At 55.9% G+C, this 18411-nt stretch overlaps 1 protein-coding gene and 3 non-coding genes across 4 annotated transcripts in view; all 4 read right to left on the bottom strand.

Annotated features, from left to right (window-relative positions):
• The window catches only part of LOC112978522 (zinc finger protein 585A-like), a 159105-nt gene that overhangs the window by 121648 nt on the left and 19046 nt on the right, over window positions 1–18411 (bottom strand). The window contains 1 exon segment of the mRNA XM_026092121.1: window positions 10365–11457. Within this exon segment, the coding sequence (XP_025947906.1) occupies window positions 10365–11457 (1093 nt within the window).
• On the bottom strand, window positions 971–1079 carry TRNAL-CAA. Its single transcript has 2 exons — window positions 1042–1079; window positions 971–1016 (listed from the first exon to the last, which is right to left on the bottom strand). It is a non-coding gene; the product is annotated as a tRNA-Leu (tRNA).
• On the bottom strand, window positions 4505–4576 carry TRNAE-CUC. Its single transcript has one exon. It is a non-coding gene; the product is annotated as a tRNA-Glu (tRNA).
• Window positions 4951–5058, bottom strand: TRNAL-CAA. Its single transcript has 2 exons — window positions 5021–5058; window positions 4951–4996 (listed from the first exon to the last, which is right to left on the bottom strand). It is a non-coding gene; the product is annotated as a tRNA-Leu (tRNA).

The following is an 18411-nucleotide window of genomic DNA, read 5'->3' on the forward strand; positions in this document are numbered from 1 at the left end:
TATTTTATTTATTTATTTTTTCAGCAGTTCCTGATAATTGGAGATTTCCCCATTGAACACTCATTAAGAGGTTTTGCAAGTTGCTACTAAGTAATGACTTCTTGGAGATTTGGGGATTACATGGCGAAACCGAGATTTACATGTGTCATTCTCAGACATCTTGAGATCTTAGAGGGCGGTTCACTTGACTTTTTTTTTTTCTTCTTCCTTTTGGCACAGTATGGACTACTGCATGTTCTGGCAAGCTGCCTTAAAATTGGCTTCAAATAATAGGGTTGATCGTTTGAAGGTGAGCAATGCATCGTGCTCGTTGCAAAACGCATTCGCCCCGTGTTCCAATGCAGCACACCCACGTGGTTTACTGGAAACCGAGCTTCCGCCTGAAGCCAATTGCAGCACCGGGCTTGGAAAAGGAATGAAAACCCTCAACTGAATCAGCAAGAATTGCAACCAGCAGAATGAGGAAAGGGATTGTTCTTGACTGGCGGGGCTCCCGGTTGCATTCGGGTGCCGCTTCCAGTTTGGAACTCCCCAGGACAAGGCAGGCAGGGACAGGCTGGAGCAGGAGGCCACCAAGCTGGAGCCCGGGATGGATGGGGAGAAGCTGCTGGAGGTGGATTTGTTCCATGTTCTTGCTTTGGAGCAGGTCCTGCTTTGAGACTGGAGGCCTCCAGCTGTCCCTCCCCACCAAAACGATTCTGCAAGTCTACAAAAGAAAAAAAATATATTTTTATGGCCCAAAACAGCCATTTAAGGCCGGTCTGGGCCCAGCTTTGACCAAGGCAGTGGACGGATGCTGAGGGTGGTAGCAGGGATCATGTCCCTCTTCGGAGGTTGATCTATTCAGCCGTGTCTTGGCTCCTGTTGGAGAGCTCTGCTTGTCCTGGGACTCTACAAATATCAGCTCAGGCTTTGACGAAGGGTTTTTTTTTTTTTTCCAAGGATGTTGCACAGGAGGGGGGAAAAGGTGTGTCAGAAGTGGGATTTGAACCCACGCCTCCATGCGGAGACCAGAAAACCCGGGAGAAGGGAGGGCAGAGCCTTGAGTCTGGCGCCTTAGACCACTCGGCCATCCTGACACTGCTGGTGGGAATTTTGCATGGATTTTTGTTGGATTTTTTTTTTTTTTTTACCTTCTATTTTTGCTGGCAACTCTTCCACTCTTCTGCGAGCTTAAAAGGTTGCACAGCACTGTTAAACCAGGAAAAAAGGCTGGAGAGAAGCACGGAGCAATCTCTTTTTTTTTTTTTTTTTACCCCAGTCTGTGCTTGCAGCGGAAAAGCAGCAGGATCCTGGTCTCACCTTGCAGCGCAATAAATGAACGTGTGGTGCAATGGAGGGGATTGCACATCTGCGGAGCCACGTGCGTGCAAGGAAAGACGCCTGTTTTCCTCTTTCCAAAAGCTCCTCTCCTCTACGCAACCATCCAGCTCCTCTTCCCGCATGGGGCAATAAGGATCAGGAACCTCAACACTTTCCCCCGTGGGCCAGATGGGAAATATAAACTAAATCATCCTTGCAAAAGCCTCCCGGCTTTCCTCAGCAGCCAAAAATGCAAGAGGAAAGGGGAGAAGGTATTGTGGGGTAGTTGCCTTCACGGCACCCGCTTTTGCTAAAAATGAACCACGGGGCTTTTTTTTTTTTTTAAGGCAAGATGACAGATGGTTTTTGCCGTGGAATAGCCAATAGAGCTGGCTGGCTGTCGCCCGTGCTTAAGGCAATGCAAGGAGGAACGAGATGTTCTATAAAATATATATATGGGAGGTGCGTGTATTTGCATGTAAATAGGAAAAAACAGACCTGTGGACGTAAAACACGGGGAGGGGAAAACCCAAGACTTGTCAGATGAGGTGCATTCTTTCTCTAATCGGAGATAATTAGTCTTACGGGTTGATGATGAGGAAGATGGACTGTGGCAATAAAGGGAGCTGGCAGAGGCACGTGGATTTGAGGTTCCCAGACCCTTTCCGCTGGAGGAAGAGGCTCTTTCAAAGGATTTTCCTTCTGCGTTTCCTGCCCGGGCAGAAAACTGCCGTGGCACGTGTAGCACGTACACGGCTCGGTTGTGAAATAGAGAACCAAACCTTAGGAGGCCAGGGTGCTATTTCCCCCCAAAAAAGAGGAAAAGGGGGGAAAAAAACAACAAAAAAGCCCCACAATTCTTAGATATTAAGGAGAAGATTTGCATCAAGGACCCAGAGAGGTGAGGAATCCCCAGGAATAGTCAGACCTGGATGGGCCACGGCCATGGGCAACCCRCTCTTGCTTCAAAGCTGGATCTAACTTCTATGGCTGGATGGAGAAATTTCGATGGATGGAGAAATTTCCACGGGCCTGATTTCCTCTTGGAGAAATTCTCATCCGGCCAAGGAGCCTGATGTGCTCCTCCATCTCGGAGGAGCATCCTACCACTGGTGAAATGAATGTTTTTTGCATGGATGAGCTTCTGCATCTTGGAGGAGCGTCCTGCCACTGGCAAAATTAGTGGGTTTTGCCTGGATGAGCTTCTGCATCTTGGAGGAGCGTCCTGCCACTGGTGAAATTAGTGCTTTTTGCATGGACGAGCTCCTCCATCTTGGAGGAGTGTCCTACCACTGGTGAAATGAGTGTTTTTTTGCATGGATGAGCTTCTCCATCTCAAAGGAGCATCCTACCACTGGCAAAATTAGTGGTTTTTGCATGGATGAGCTTCTCCATCTTGGAGGAGTGTCCTACCACTGGTGAAATGAGCGTTTTTTTGCATGGATGAGCTTCTCCATCTTTGAGGAGCATCCTGCCCTTGGTGAAATTAGTGTTTTTTTGCATGGATGAGCTTCTCCATCTCGGAGGAGCATCCTACCACTGGTGAATATAATGTTTTTTGCATGCATGAGCCCCGTTTTCCTCCCATCCGCCCCTTTTTTTGGCCGACGCTGGGCAAAACCGGGCTGGGGAGGCCCCGCGGGCGGGAAGGGAGCCCCGGGCGCCCCCCCCCGATGACGCGGGTGGGGGGGGCCCCCACTGTGAGGCGGGGCCTCCTTTGTGACGCGCCGCGGGGGGCATTGTCCCCCTCGGCCAATGGGGGCGCTCCGTCCCGGCCCCTCATTTGCATACGGCGGGGTATAAAAGGGGCCGGGGGGCGGCTCGGCGGCATTCGGGGGGGCGCAGGGACGCGGGACGGAGCCATGGCTTCTGCGAGGGGCGGCCGGAGGCGATCCCGCCACTGCCATCATCATCGTCGTCATCATCACCACCAGCGGCCCAACCGTCGCCGGCGGTCGCCGGGCAAGCGGCGTCCCGGGGGGCGGCGGGTCCGCGGGGGGCGCGGGCGCTGCTCCTCGCAGCCCATCGACTCGYGGACGCTCCGGCAGATCAAGCGGGACAGCAAGCTGCTGTCGAGCAAGGCCAAGGGGCTCATGATCCGCTTCGTGGACGACGTGTCCAAGCGGGTGTCGCGGGAGGCGGAGCGCCTGCGCCAGGAGAGCCGCCGGCCCGCCGTCAGCCCCGAGCACATGCAAGCCGCCCTGCGGCACGTGATGCCCAAGCGGAGGTGGAGGCAGGTGCCYGGCGTGGGCTCGAGGTGCTGGCGCTAAAAGCGGGATGCAAAAACAAATAATAATAGAAAAAAAAATCCCTCCCTCCTTTCGATTCTATCAAACAAGAGCCAAAGCCCGAGGAAGAGGCACGGGAGAGGAGCAAAAGCCAAAAAATAATAAAAAAAATTTAAAAAATCCCACCCCAGCTGCTGCAAAGACCTGTGCAACTGCCGATTAAAAGAGGAACCCGTGCAAAACAGCCCTGGGAAGAGAAGCCAGCCCGAGGACGGGAAAGAGCAAGAAAATGTCTGCTGTTTAAAGCGTGAAACTACGGGGACCGGCTACAAACCGGCAAAAAAAAAAGAAACAAAACAGCCACAGACCATCATATCAGTTAAAGTGCTGGCTTGCCTCGTACCTTCCTRCGGAAATGAAAGAGTCATAACTGGCATTGCAATAAAGCAGAGATTTAGCAGCGTTCGGTGGTGTCGCGGGTATCTTTTGCTGCCAAAGGGGGCAAGGAGGAGTTGGGCTGCAGCTAGGGATTTCATTAGGGAGAATCTGTGAGTGTTTTGTCTCCAAGGGCTTTCAGGCCTTTCTCCTTGCTCCCGTTTATAGTCATAATTATATATACATGCTTAAATTTTCCAGCAGCTAATGGCACTTGCTCAGAGCAGGGAAAAGTGCCTCCAGCATCGATTATCCCATGATTACAGTGGTGCTCGTTCCTGCTCTTTAAAGCCAGCTATTAGCAACATGGTCTATCATGGGCAATTAAAGCAATAATGCCGGAAGGAAGGTAGATGAGCTGCAAAGGTGCTGATGGACTGTGAGAATAACGATGAGGTTTGCAAGGTCACCCCACTTCTGTGCGCTTTCGGGACTGGATTTTCCCCTAAAAAATTTTTTTAATTAATTAAAAATGATAATTATAATAATAAAGAAATCCCCTCTTATTTACGGGAGAGTAAAGGGCTGCAAAAGCAGCTTTCCCTGACCGGGAATCGAACCCGGGCCGCGGCGGTGAGAGCGCCGAATCCTAACCACTAGACCACCAGGGAGGCGGTGCGCGAAGCGCTGGGGCTCCCGCGGAGGCTGCGCTCCCCCGCCGCGGCTCTCGGGAAACCATTTGCTCTTCCCCTTTTTTTTTAATTATTTTTCTTATGCTTTTTCATTTTTTTCATGCTATTTTGTGCTTTTATTTTTTTTCTCGTGCTTTTTTTGCCCTCTCGTGCTTTTTGCACGCGTTGGGGGGGGCACTTTGCAAGGGGGGGGGGRGCCCTCCCCTGTGTGCAAAGACGGGATTAAAAAAAGAAAAAGAGAGAGAGAGGGAGAGATGGAGAGAGGGAGAGAATCCAGGCTTTTTTTTATTTCAGCTGCATCCCTGCGGGATGGGATGTGTTATTTAATTAAAAGAGGGTGGAAAAAAGGGATGTGTCAGAAGTGGGATTTGAACCCACGCCTCCATTCGGAGACCAGAATACCCACGCGAGGAAAGACAAAGCCTTGAGTCTGGCGCCTTAGACCACTCGGCCATCCTGACACTGCCAAATTCTTTATTCCTCCCTTGCTCCAAGCCTTAATTTTTGCAAATCTTGCTGCTTTCTGCTTTTCTTTCCATTCCCCAAATCTGCAGCAAGTTTCTCTTGCAGCAGCAGTAAAACCGCTCTGGCAGCTCTTCCTCCGCTTGCATCGTACTCACCATCCCGAGGGGCCTCCTGTGTCCGCTCAGAATARAACAAGGATTTGCTTTTCCAGCCTGATCTCCCCTCAAATACGCCCCGGTCCTGGCTGCAATTTGGTTTTCACCTCTGACAAAAAGAAGAGAGAAAGAAAAGGCGGAAGCCGGGACGCTGGTAAAATCCCCACGGCAAATTCCAAAGCGGCGTCGCTTTCTGCTGTTTTTCCATAGCAAAGCTAACCGCCTTATTTGTTTGGTTTAGCTTTGTTTGTTCAGTTTAATTTGCTTGTTTTAATTTGTTTATTTGCTTAGCATTCTGCTCTTGCAAGTCTCCTGCCATCGCTTCGCAGGCCGTTTTCCCACGCTTCTCCCGTCCTCTCTGTGGCTGCAGAAAACTGCTAAAGCCTGGAAATTTCCAGGTTTCGAGGCATATTTCGGAGCAGCGTCRCTGCAAAACTTTCCTCCGCGTGCCGTAATTAACAGTTGAATAATTAACCCTAGGARCGATCAAAATCGGGTTGTTTCCGAATCTTTCTCGGGCGGGAAAGGGCAGGAATTTGGAAGGTCTTTTGGGGAAAAGGCTGTTTGGGGCTTCCGTTGGGTAAACCCAAGTCAAAAAAAAAAAAGGTATTTTGGCCTAATTCTGTGTTTTCCGGACTATCCGATTTATGCAAATTTTGCGCTGGCATCACAGGGACTTTGCAGCTGGCAGCCAATCGCCGGCTGCGCCGTCGAGCCCTCATTTGAATACGTCCCTCTATATAAGAGCCGCGGGACGCCGCTGCGGGGTGGAGACCCGCAGCTCGGAGGAGAAGACCCCATGGCCGCAAGCAGCAAGAGGCCGGAAAAATCCCCGCGGAGAAGGAAAGCAAAAGCCCAGCAGGCCAAATCGCCAGCGAAGCCCAAGAAGACACCAGCGGGGCGATGCAAGCCGGCTCTGAAGAGGTTGAGCTGCGGGGTGAAGAAGAGGTCCTGCAGCAGGTACATCTCCAGGCTGATGAAGCGGCTGCGGCCGGGCCACGGGCACGTCGGCCAAGGCCAAGAGGTTGATGAACTCCTCCATGTGCATCCTCTGCAAGGGGGTGGTCACCGAGGCTGACCGGCGCCGGCGCCGGCGCCGCGGCTCCTTCATAGGTACCTCGGAAGTCCAAGTGGCTCTGGACAAGGTCATGAAAGGCAAAGCCAGCATCTACGTGGCCTCCACCATCCCCAGCAGGTCATCTTAGATGGACCAAATAACCTCTCCCCTCGCCCCACCCTCCCCTCGAACCTCTTCCCTCTCCTCCCTCAGCACRCGCCTGGGATGAGAAGAAAGAAAAAAAGAGGAAAAGAATAAAATCTAGTCTCAGAGACCTTATCATCTGCCTGACATTGTTATCGCTCCCGTATAGAAGACCACCAAAAYCGGCATCCTACCAGCACCCCACCTTCCAACCAGCACGTCTCAGTGCAGGCGGTAATTTGGAGGGGAGCTCTTGGAGGGGAACATCTGCAGCATCTTGCCCACGTGAGACGACACGAACCAGCACCAAAGCGAAGACCACCAAAGTGAAGGAGACACCCTCAACCGCTAGTAGACCCTCCGCGCCGCTGGAAGGCAACATCTCGGCACCTGCAGGAAGAGATTTCTCCCCACCAGGAGAAAACCGGCCGCGTCTCAGGCTGCACCAAGCATTCGGAGAGGTTGGAGACCTGCTGGAGGGGGATTTGCCACGGATGGAAGGAGGGCAGTTGCCTCTGAGATGTCCCCGAGGTTGCCGTTGTCTTGRTGTGGTACTGAGTAGGAGAGATAAACGATGTTTCTTGCCACCGAGCCGTTCTCTTTTATTTTGGGGACGCCGAAATTTGTGCTTTGGGGATTTCGGTGGGACATTGTGGAGACTCAAGGTTTTTGGGGACAGCAGGGAGATGGGTATCCCACCAAAGACCAGTGTTTCCTGGATCTCCCCATGTCCTCTGGGGCAAAACMCAATGACCTCAACAGGTCAGAGCTCAAATAGTGTCTGTGTGTCTGAGCAGCTCCCAGATGCCGAAAATGTGATTTTTTTTTTTTTTTTGGTCCTCTGCAGAGCCTGGTCCTGGTGCTGGGGTCCGGGCAGTGATGGGGGACCCTCATCTCAGCTCTGGAGGGTCTCTGTGCCCTCACTCAGTCTGGCCACCCTTTGGTTGATCTAAAGACCTTAGAGTTCCCTTAATTCTTCCAATTTTTCATACGTCCCTTTCAGGAATTCATGCCGAAAAGGGGTTGCGGAAAAATTCCGCGCCCACCCGTCTTTCCCTCCCCCCCCCGCCGCAAGTCGGAAGAAAGACACCAAAAGCAGATCGCAGCTACCTTCCAGTTTTATTGCAATGCCAAGAAGATCTAGTCCCTTTACCTTAGGCTTTTTTCTTTAATCGTATTAATTTCACGATTTCTGCCGCTTTCTGTTGTTTTACTGCCGTGGAAACATTCCGGATGTCCAGTTTTTTGGGTTGTTTTTTTTTTTTTTTCCTTCCAGTGGGGGTGACACTGGATGTTTGGTGCTGACCAGCCTGGTCTCCTCTAGGGAGATGTTTCCGTGCTGCAGGTTGCTTTTGCAGTGGCATCAGTGTCAATCGTGGGCAAAAAAAAATCTCTCGATGGTTATGATTTTTAATATGAAGGCATCTCTCAATACGAAATTTAGAAAGCAAGGGCTGCGCGGGCATTTTGGAGGCAACAAGAGGTCCCATCARACCCGGCTTTTGCTCCTCTTCCTCCTCCCCTCCTTGTGTCACCTCCAGGATGGAGCCGGGAAGAGGGGGAAGGAGGCTCCTCACTGCGACGTCTCCGCCACGGGGGCGGGCGGCTGGGCGCCCCGCGGCTCGGGCACGGCATCCTGCAGGGCTGGCGGCACCTGAGAGGGGCCGGCGGCGGGCCAGCAGCTCTGGCGGCACCGCGCTTCCGCTTCCGCCTCGGCCGAGACCTGCTTGTAGATGTCGTTCACGAAGCTCACCATGAGGTCCTCGGCTTTGGCGGACAAGCACCGCCGGCCGTCGGCGCCGCGCGATTTGGGGGGGACCTTCCGGCTCCCGATCTTCACCGCGTGCCTCGGCTTCCGTTGCTTCTTCTGCTTGGCCGGCAACGACCTCCGCTGGGCTTTCCACCTTCTCCGACCTGGCGCCTTCCTTTTCCCTTTCTCCGTGGGAGCCATTTCTCTCCTCCCGGCTCAGCTCCGACCTCTTTGGTGCCTCCCGGCCCCCTCATTACCTTTTATACCGTCAAACATGCAAATGAGGGGCTCGCTCGGAGCCCTGCCATTGGCCAGAGGGAGCAACGCCCCCAACGCATCACAATGGAGGACCCACCGCGTCATAGTTGGCCGTGTCACAGTCGATGATGTCACGGCCGCGCCGGCTTGGGTCCGTCGCGGTTTTTGGGCGTCTTCGTCTCGCTTTCGAGATTTTAAACTTTTAAATTTCGAAGCGTTTGGGGTTTTTTGAGGATTTCGGGGCCGGGCGTCACCGTCCGGTGATGGACCCCATCCATGGCGTCATCGCTGTTACTCTGACACGCCCCGACGCTGGACAAAGCGTTTAGGATCCTGCAGCCTAATTAGACTCACGACACCTCAATGATTTCAGCAGCAGATTAAAGCCGGTTTAGGAACTTAAATTATTTATTAGCATAGATTGTTTTTTTTTTCTTCCCCAGAGGAGGAGCTACAAATGCCCTCAACCAAAATTTTAGGTTTTTCTGCCTTATTTCTATTATCCTATAATGATCACCCCCTGCCCCACGGCCTTGGAGCAAAGTCCTCTTGCATCTCTTTATCATCTGACAAGGTGATAATGTTTCCCTCATTCCTAATCCCGGTTTCTCCTGTTGCCCCAGGGGATTCCTGAATTGTCCCTTTTGGTGCCACGGGATGGTCTAGGATTTGGCCAACAAAGCCAACGCTTTGGGACCGTCTGCAGAAGGATGAATGACCCACCACCACCACCACCACCACCTTGGGGGGTTTTATCCCTCCAGCTCAGAAATCCTCCATGCCCATGGGATCCACGGGGGACGTGGGGTGGTGGGAGGGTGCCAACCTTGGTGGGCTCCAGGCACGTTCAGACCCAGGGGCTTCCTCCTGCCCCAACCTGGAGACGAAGAGGGGCTGCAGGGTTCCTGTGCCCGGATTCCTCATGGGTGCAAACACGCAGGTCACCACCGCTATTTATCACACCACCTTCTATTCCTGAAGCTCTTATCACTACTAGMAGATCGCTAGAGGGAGGGGAATGCCAGATGGGAGAGGAAACAGCCCTTGGGCACCTTGTCTTGCAGAGGGTGAAGAGTTTGGAGCAGGGAGGGGGGAAAAAGGTCTTTTTTTTTTGGTTGCGGTGTTGGCCAGAGTGGCAGCAGGAGATGCCTTGTCCTAATCTGGCTGGGAGGAAYGAGGGATGTTTTCCCTCTCTTCCAGCAGAGCAGGAGGAACCTGACCAAGACCTGGTGGTTTCTGCCAATGGTGGCTCGGTTTAGGGGAAAACTCCCTCTGCGCTTGGGCCCTGTCCTTCGGTCCACACACTCTCCCTGATATACAGCTCTTTCCTTCCCTCTCCCACATGTGCCAAGATATCCGGAGCCTGGGTTGCTCTCCAGCCTCTGGAGAAGACACCCTGGCCRGACAGGGATCTGTGGGCATCACCAGCACAGTGAAGGAACGTGTTACCTCTCCTCAAAGAGTAGGAGCTGGAGCCAGTCACGGACAAAGCTGGTTTCTTCCTCCATCAGGATGGAGGAGACCTTGGACACAAGCTGGAGTCGCTTTCGTTGCATTTTAGATAAYGCACTGCACAAAAACGCCTACACCTGAACCTGCTCATTTGTCTCTCTTTGCTGTCAGCAAAGAAAAACAGGCATTTCTGAGGGTTCAACCTTAGAGTTAGACCTCTGCAGCTGGCCAAACCGAACCACAGATGCCGGGGCAACGGGGAGAAGCAACGGGAAACCTGAACATCTCACTCGGACGGAGACATCTGCCTCGCAGATGTTTGAAAGCAGTCGAAAACGGACCCAGCTCTCCAGCAGACCCGGATGGGGCCAAGCAGCGAGAGGCGGCAGGGGAACCAGCTTGYTCCCTTTGCTCCACGGGGACGGGGCTGCGCCGCAGGCGCTCACTCCCGGTGGCTGTCCGCGCGCGGGGGGCGTCGGACGGCGCCGTGTCCGTGATGGAGTCGCCGGTGCGTGATGACGTTGGAGCTCTGGCTGAAGCTCTTGCCGCACTCGGGGCAGCGGTAGGGTTTCTCGCCGGTGTGCACCCGGCGGTGCTTGGTGAGGGACGAGTTGACGTTGAAGCCCTTGCCGCAGTCRGCGCAGACGTAGGGCCGCTCGCCGGTGTGGACCCGCTGGTGGGTGGTGAGATGAGCCCTCTGGCTGTACTGCCGCCCGCACTCGCCGCACCGGAAGGGCTTCTCGCCGGTGTGAAYGCGCCGGTGGCGCGCCAGGTTGGAGACCACCGCGAAGCTCTTGCCGCACACCCCGCACAAGAAGGGGGTCTCGCCGGTGTGGCTGCGCTGGTGGGCGAGGAGGTAGGAGCTGGTGGTGAAGCCCTTGCCGCACTCGGAGCACTTGTAGCGCTTCTCGCGCCTCCCGGCGCTGCGGTGCCGGACGAGGTGGGGGCGGTCGCTGAAGCCCTTGCCGCAGTCGGCGCAGCTGTAGGGCCGCTCGCCGCTGTGCGTCCGCTGGTGGGCGATGAGCTTGGAGCTGATGGTGAAGCCCTTGCCGCACTCGGAGCAGGTGTAGGGCCGCTCGCCGCTGTGCAGCCGCTGGTGGGTGATGAGGTTGGAGCTGCCGCTGAACCGCTTGCCGCAGTCCGAGCACTGGTAGGGCTTCTCGCCGGTGTGGATGCGCCGGTGCTTGATGAGGTCGGAGCTGACGTTGAAGCTCTTGCCGCACTCCCGGCACAGGTAGGGGCGTTCTCCCGTGTGCAGCCGGCGGTGGGTCACCAGGTGGGATCGCTGGCTGCAGCGCCGGCCGCAGTCGGGGCACTTGTAGGGCTTCTCCCCGGTGTGGCTCCGCCGGTGACGCACCAGGTTGGACACCACRTTGAAGCTCTTGCCGCAGTCRGGGCACTGGTACGGCTTCTCGCCCGTGTGGATGCGCCGGTGGGTCACCAACGCCGAGCTGTGCCCGAAACCCTTCCCGCAGTCCGGGCATTTGTACGGCTTGTCCCCACCATGGCTCCGCTGGTGACGGAGCAAGTTAGAGAAGATCCCGAAGCTTTTCCCGCAGTCGGAGCAGGGGTGGGAATGCTGGGCCCCCTGTCTCCGGGCAAGGAAGCTTTTCTCGCTGGCTGGGTGAGGGATGGGTCTTTCCCTGGGGCGAAGGCTACGCGGGAACAGCAATTCCCTGCACTTCCCTGGAGTTTCCCTCCCAGGACAAGCCTGGATCTCCTCTTGGTCTTTCTCTCGGGAGCTCTGGCAGACGTTTGCTGGCTCGTGGTGCCGGGAGATGTCCTTTCTGCACGCCCCATCATCCAAGGCCGCGTGCGCAGCGCTGTCCCTGGTCTCGTTCACCATCCCACCACCTGCAGAGGAGAGAGGGATGGAAGTAATGGAGACAGGAGTCATGCCCTGTGCTGGGGAGGAAAAGGGAACCCACCAGCGAAGCAGGACAGCAACGTCTCCCAAGGGACTGGGTGCCCTTTGGGCAACTCCCTCCTAGGTCAGAACTCAAGGTGGGTGTCTCAAGGCCTGGGTAGGAGTCCCAGGTGTTTCCTTTTCTCCTAGATGCTTCCTGGGCTATTCAAGGCAGTTCCTCACCTGAACCTAAGTCCTGGGGATCTGGAGTCCATGTCTCCTCCTCTAGCTCCAGTCCAGAGGAGATCCCATCAGGCTGGGGACTGGGAGAGCCTCTTCCTGAGGCAGAGCAGAGGTCAGGTTGCCTTTGGAGAGCTGCTACGAGAAGATTCGGGGGTTCTGCTGGAGAAAGGGTCTGGACACAGCTAAGAAAGGTCTCTCTCCTTGCTCTCTTGCACAGCATCTCCTGCCACCAGTGTTGGATGGAATATGGGGCCAAGTGGACCATCAACCTGAGATGGTGGAGCATGCTCTCCTCGAAAGAAGGTGGGGATGGAGGTCTGATATGGGTCCCATAGGAGGAAGCACGATTGCCAGAGGCAACAGGGAGAGTCTCATCTCCAAAGTCTAGAGGAGAAACTCCTGTTCCCACCCACCCCCAAGGCAGCCCCACATCCCACGGAGGAGGAAAGCTGCATCCTTACCTAGAGAGAGGTCGTCTCTGGTGTTCTCCTGCATGGCTTCCCGGTACAAAGCCCGTTGGCTGGGATCGGTGAAGTACCGAGCCACCTCCTTGAAAGTCACCGGATGCTGAAACAAGGATTTCCCAGCTCAGCTCCTGCCACCACGGATCATCCCAAAACGGTGGGGAGAGGAGCTGTGGCTAATCCTGGCAGAGCTGAAGGAGAACCGAAGAAGATGCTGGCAATGATCAGAGATGTCAAGGTCCTTCTGTGCGTGGAACGACTAAATACGCAAGGGCTTTCCAGCTCAGAAAACAGAGGTCTGCAGGATCACGAGGGACATGGAGAAGGTGAATAAGGGATGAGTGTCTACTACCTCTTTTAATGCAAAGACTTGTGGGGGGGACAACTAGGGAGACTTGTAGGAAGCTGGTTACAACAAACCAAAGGCATTCCCCCCCCTTGGGCCACCAGACAGGGCTCAGCCAGCCCTGCCCCGTTTGGGATCCACCTTGTGGGACCTCCTCCACCTTCTCTGGAAGGGGTTTGCTGAGCAGATCACTAGGAAAGAGCCGGGTCTCCCCATTCCCATGGGCCGTATCCCTCCATGTGTGGAGATGGGGCAGGGACCGGTGTCCCCACTCCGTGCTTTGGTCCCAGTCCTGGCACCGGGGTTGGACCGGGAGGACCACGGACCTGTTCCTTTGGGTCTCCCTCTCCCTCCYGGTGCCCGTCACCTGGAGTCTCCGGCTCCAGCTTTGGCACAGGCAGAGCCGGGGTCACATGACGGCAGCCCCCGGATGGGACCTGGGCAGGGGGTTCCCGGGACCCACCGGCAGGCTCTTCCCCGGAGCACATGCGGGATGGAGCCAGAATCGCTCCGGAGTCTCTTTCTTTTCCCCCTGCCTCCCCTCCGCCTTCGGCATCCAGCTGATCCGGCCCCTTCCTGTGTCCTCCCATAGCCAGCCGAGCTGCAACACTCCCGGATCCTGCCGGCTCGCTCGGATCCCAGGGACACTGATCCGATTCCCACAGGCTGAGGAGCGATGGAGGAGTGGAGAGGCCGGCTCAGCTGCCTGCTTCGGCAGGGAAGCAGGAGTTAAATGTAGGCAGGACAGGGTTTGGGGCTAGTTTCCCAGCTTTTGGGGCTCTTTCCGAAGGAAATTAAAGCAGAGGAGGGATCCTCCTCCAGCTGGTGAGGGATCTGATAGGCACCGAAAGAGCTGAACCCACTGCGGAGAAAATTGTTCCGTGCTGCTTCCAGTCTCCGGGGGGGTTTTCCAAGGCAGAAATCCAGGCTCCTCTTTCGKTCCCCTTCTGCACTGCTTTATCCCGCTGTTTGTGGAGGCAGGTTTTCCTCAGCTTGACATCCTCCCCCTTCTCCTGGTAACGAGGAGAAAAGTTTGGAAGCCAAATTCCCCTCCTTCCCACCCACAAGCGCCTGCCTCCGGAGCCTGGATTTTTGGGGTGGAAACCACCGGTTATGCCCAGCCACGGGGTGAAAACAGGGGGGCAAGGACTGAAGCCATTSCAGCAGGGATGCACATGGCCACAGCAGCTTTCTTCCCCCCCCCCGTTCTCTGGGAATTCATCCCAGAGTAGCCCAGCGATGTGCATCCTTCAGAGCCTGTTTTCCAGCAGCTCACGGATGGGAAATGCCCGCTTTTTTTTTGCTCCGGGTGCCTTATTTTCTAGAGCAAATCCGCTCACTTTAGGGTTGCTTTTCCAGGTGGAAAAACCCCCAATCGGTTGCTTGGAGGGTGCCCGGACAAGATCCTGGCTTTACCCTCTCCCATGTCACAGGGAGCCCGTATGCTCCCGCCGGGAAGGTTGGGATTGGAGGGGGAAAAAATGGGATTGCTTTGCCTCTAGAGGGCCCTGGGTAAACGCTGCTGCCAAGGAGCCTGTTCCTCGCTCCCGGATATGGGATTTGGGTTTCCGGAGCAAAGCCTTGCTTGGCGTGGTGCCCTGCCACCRGGGAGGCTTGGCAGCCTGCGGGAAGGGATCCCAGGCCTGGGAAAAAAACGGGGAGGGGGGTGGATTTCTCCTGGGAAAGGGGAGAAGCAGCACCCAGGGAGTTTTCCCTGCTAATTGCAGGGATTTCTCTTCCCTGCAGAGGGTTTTGAAGAGCTTGGAGGGAGAAATCCTGCTTTTTTTTCTTATTTATTTATTTTTTTTCCCTCCCCTTTCCATGGAGCCGGGAGTGATGCTGGAGTCACGGCAGAAAGCCCTGTACCGGGACGTGATGCAAGAGAGCTACGAAACGCTGATGTCCCTTGGTAAAATACATCTATTTATATAAAACACCATGTCCGTTCCCAGCCCAAACTGGGATGGGGCCTCCCCTGCTGCGTTGCTGCTCTTTTCTTTTCCTTCCCTGCGGGAAACTGGTTTCCCATGGGAATCCTGTGGCTGCTCCATCACCCCAAATGCCGACCCCTGTGGGAACAACCTGTTTGCAGATATAATTTCTCTTTTTTTTCCTTTTTTTTTTCATCCCAGCAGCGCATGGGCTGATGTACGGAAAAGAGGAGGAGGATGAGGAGGAAGCAGCAGCCGAGGAGAGCCGCAAGGAGCCCAAACCACGTGCATGGGAGAGCCCGGAGAGGGAAAAGAGCCCGGCAGCGGGATCAAACGGGTGGAAAGCGGATGGAGCAGACGAAGCGGCGATGCCCAAACCCGCACCGGGTCCCGGAGGGGCCGCCAGGGTGGAAACGGAGCGGAGGCGAGGGCGGGTGCGGGAACGGCCCTTCGGCTGCAGCGACTGCGGGAAGCGCTTCCCCTGGGCTTCCCACCTGGAGCGGCACCGGCGGACGCACACGGGCGAGCGGCCCTTCGGCTGCCCCGAGTGCGGCGGGAGCTACAGCCAAGGATCGCACCTGGCCAAGCACCGCCGGAGCCACGGCGGCGGGCAAAGCCGGCGGCCGCCCGGGCGGCTTTCCCACGGCTGCGGCATCTGCGGGAAGCGCTTCCCCTGGGCTTCCCACCTGGAGCGGCACTGGCGGACGCACACGGGCGAGAAGCCCTACGAGTGTCCTGAGTGCGGCGGGAGCTTCAGCCAGGGATCGCACCTGGCCAAGCACCGCCGCGGCCACCGCGCCGTTCCCGGAGCCGCCGGCGCCGAGCCCTGAGACGAGGAGGGCTTGGAAAGGCGAGGAAACGCGGAGCGATGCTCGCTGCCGGGTCGGAGGGGGGGTTAGCCTTTCGGATATCCAGTGGCGGGTGAGCGGATGCCATGGAAAGGGATTTCTAGGGTTTCCCGTGCCGGGTTGGGGCGTTCTCGTGCCAGGCTCATCTGCACGGCACGAGCTCCGTATCCACAGGGATGCACAGACAGATGGGGCGAGGATGGACGGATGGACAGGGTGATGGCAACCCTGATGGCACGGGGCAAGGAATAAAAAAAAAACCCCGGAGCGTTGGGCTCTGCACTGCGCTCCCAGGGCATCCTTTGCCTCCGCTTACGCCGCTGCCACGCTCGGGAAGAGGCCATGCAAAAGCGGGAATTGCCCCCCCCCCCCAGGAAGGCATCATTTCCTCAATAAAAACGATTTTTCCAGCTCGAGGATGCCCTCGGCTCCCCCGTGGGTGCTGGGATGAGGGTGCCCCCTGCTTTCGTAGCAGCAAATGGCTGCATGTGTCACCGAATCCCAGTTTTCTTYCCCCAAAAAGCGCCACTCCGCTCGAGAGCACGTTCCCGCTCCGGCGCCATCCTTTCCCAGCCGCAACAGCTCCGAGGACAGAAGAGGCAGAGGCAGGTGGGTGTTTTCACGAAACGACCTTCTAATTTATTACCCTTTAAATGGGGGGGGGGGGGAAACCTGGCTTGACATGTCCCAAACTGGCCTCGGCACAACCCAAAATCATCGGGAAAATGAGGGGGGATGCCGGAAGCACAGAGCAGAGCCTGGTGGAAAGCAGGGGGTGGCTGTGACCCCCCCCAGACCAGGGAGCCCTTTGGCAGCTCAAGCTGCTGGGGAGGAAGAGGAGGGAGGTGTGGAGGAAGGCTGCCGGGGAGGAGAGGAGCGGGGGCGATGAGGCCGAAGGCTCCCGGGCACCCCCCCTCCCCCCAAGGGCATAAAAAGCCACTGGATGAATTCATGGAAAATAAATCCCACTCCTAAGAAACCCCCAAAACCCCAAATCTGGGCCGGGATGCGCTGGGGGACATTGAAGCCACGATATTCCCCTGTAGGCAGCAGGCAGGGACAAGGCTGCATGGCTGCCCTGATTTTATTTTATTTAAATTCATTATTTAAGGGGGATTTTTTTAAGGTTTTGATCTAAGATTCCCCACGGCGAGGGGAAGGCGTCTCCCACCCCTCGCCCCCCCACTTTTGCTCCGGCTGAGGGCGCCGCCGCCATGTTGGAAAAGGGCAGGGCCCCCATTTCGGAAGAGGGCAGGCGGCCACCATTTTGGAAACGGGCAGCGGGCCGCCATTTGGGATGCGGGCTCGCGCCGCCATTTTTGAAAAGGGCACGAGCCGCCATTTTGGAAGCGGGCGCCTCTCCTCTGAGGTGATTTCCCCCCCCCCCCCAGGCCCCGGATAAGCAATTTTTCACCCCATTTTCTGCCTCCGTCCCCCAAACCACAACCCATGAGCAACATCTCCCACAAATATATCCTCCCCGAGGCAAATTTCACCAGAGGCTGTGAGGAAATTTGGAAAAAAAAAAAAGGGGGGGGGGGGAAATCATGGCATTACATCCTCCACCTGCCTCATGCTTGGGATGACGCAGCTGGTAGGATTATAAATTTGGGGAAGGGATGCTGGATAGGTGCAGGAGGGGTTTTGTTTGTTTGTTTTTCCCTAAATTCAGGCCAGGTCACTCAAGCTACCCCAGGACTCCCATTGCGGAGAGGCAGTGGAAACCGGAGCAAGGAAATCTCCTGCAAAGTGACTGCTTGCCTGCCCCAGAAAACGCATTTTCTGTGAGGAAAAAGGTCCTTGGGGAGCACCTCTGACCTCTTTTTTGCAATATTTAATACTGCGTGCTGGAAAAACGGGCACTGGGCAAGTGAGCCTGGGGCAAAAGGGGGCCCTGGGCCAATAAACCCCAAAACCAGAATAATTTTGAGGCCAAACGGGCTAATTTTGAGGCCAAGCCCGCGTTGCACCCCGAAGGTCTGCTCACAACCCCAGCCAACTCCAAATCCTCTTTTATTAAAAAGAGTTGGGTTAAAAATAACAGAAAGAGACCCCAGGGCACACGCACAGCACTCATTAGCGCTGTTAACGATGAATTACGTTCATGAAGAYGCTGTTTAATATTAATTAAAACACTGCAGGGGTTTTTGGCAGCTGGGTTGGAGCATCCCAGCGTCGCACCTCAACGCCCTGGGCACAGAGACACTCGTCTGCAGCCTCAAATCTGCCACCCCAAAATCCTCACTGGCATCAGGGTGGGGGGAATTCCCCAAATCTGCCACTCACCCCCCAAAACATCCCTTCTGTCCAGCCTCACCCCTTTCCCTGAGAGGTTTTATTGGGTTTTGAAGCCTTTAAGTGCCACCGTGGCCTCGCGCTGGGAGGTTGCACCGGCAAGGAGAAAAGCCCAAAATTTGAACAAAGGGGGGGGAAATCCCCCAAAAACGCTTGGAAAAGGGCAAGCCCCACGCGGGCCACGGGATGACGCAGCGCAGCGTTGCAGGCCATTACGGGCGCCGAATAACGTCAAAACCGGGAATCGCCCCCGCGCCAGCCGACCGCGGAATTTTCTGTTTTGATGGGAAAACGCCGGTGGCGCGGCCGAAACGGGAGAAAAGGAGGCAGCGATTTCACGCAACGCCGCCGATGTCATTTAATATCTATTTAACAGGGATGAGGCTGAATCGATGCAGAGTGTGTGTGGTGGGGGGGGGTTGAGGCAAGGGGGGACCCAGGCATCCGGGTTCCCCCCCCCCAGCCTCGACTGCGCAGCTGCCGTTGGGGGGGGGAAGGCCGAGAACTAGCGAGAACCCAGGTGCCCGGGCCCTGCCCCCACCCTGGAGATGGACCCAGGT

The sequence above is a fragment of the Apteryx rowi genome, unplaced genomic scaffold (assembly GCF_003343035.1).
Source record: "Apteryx rowi isolate R43461 unplaced genomic scaffold, aptRow1 scaffold_940, whole genome shotgun sequence".
Classification (NCBI taxonomy): domain Eukaryota; kingdom Metazoa; phylum Chordata; class Aves; order Apterygiformes; family Apterygidae; genus Apteryx; species Apteryx rowi.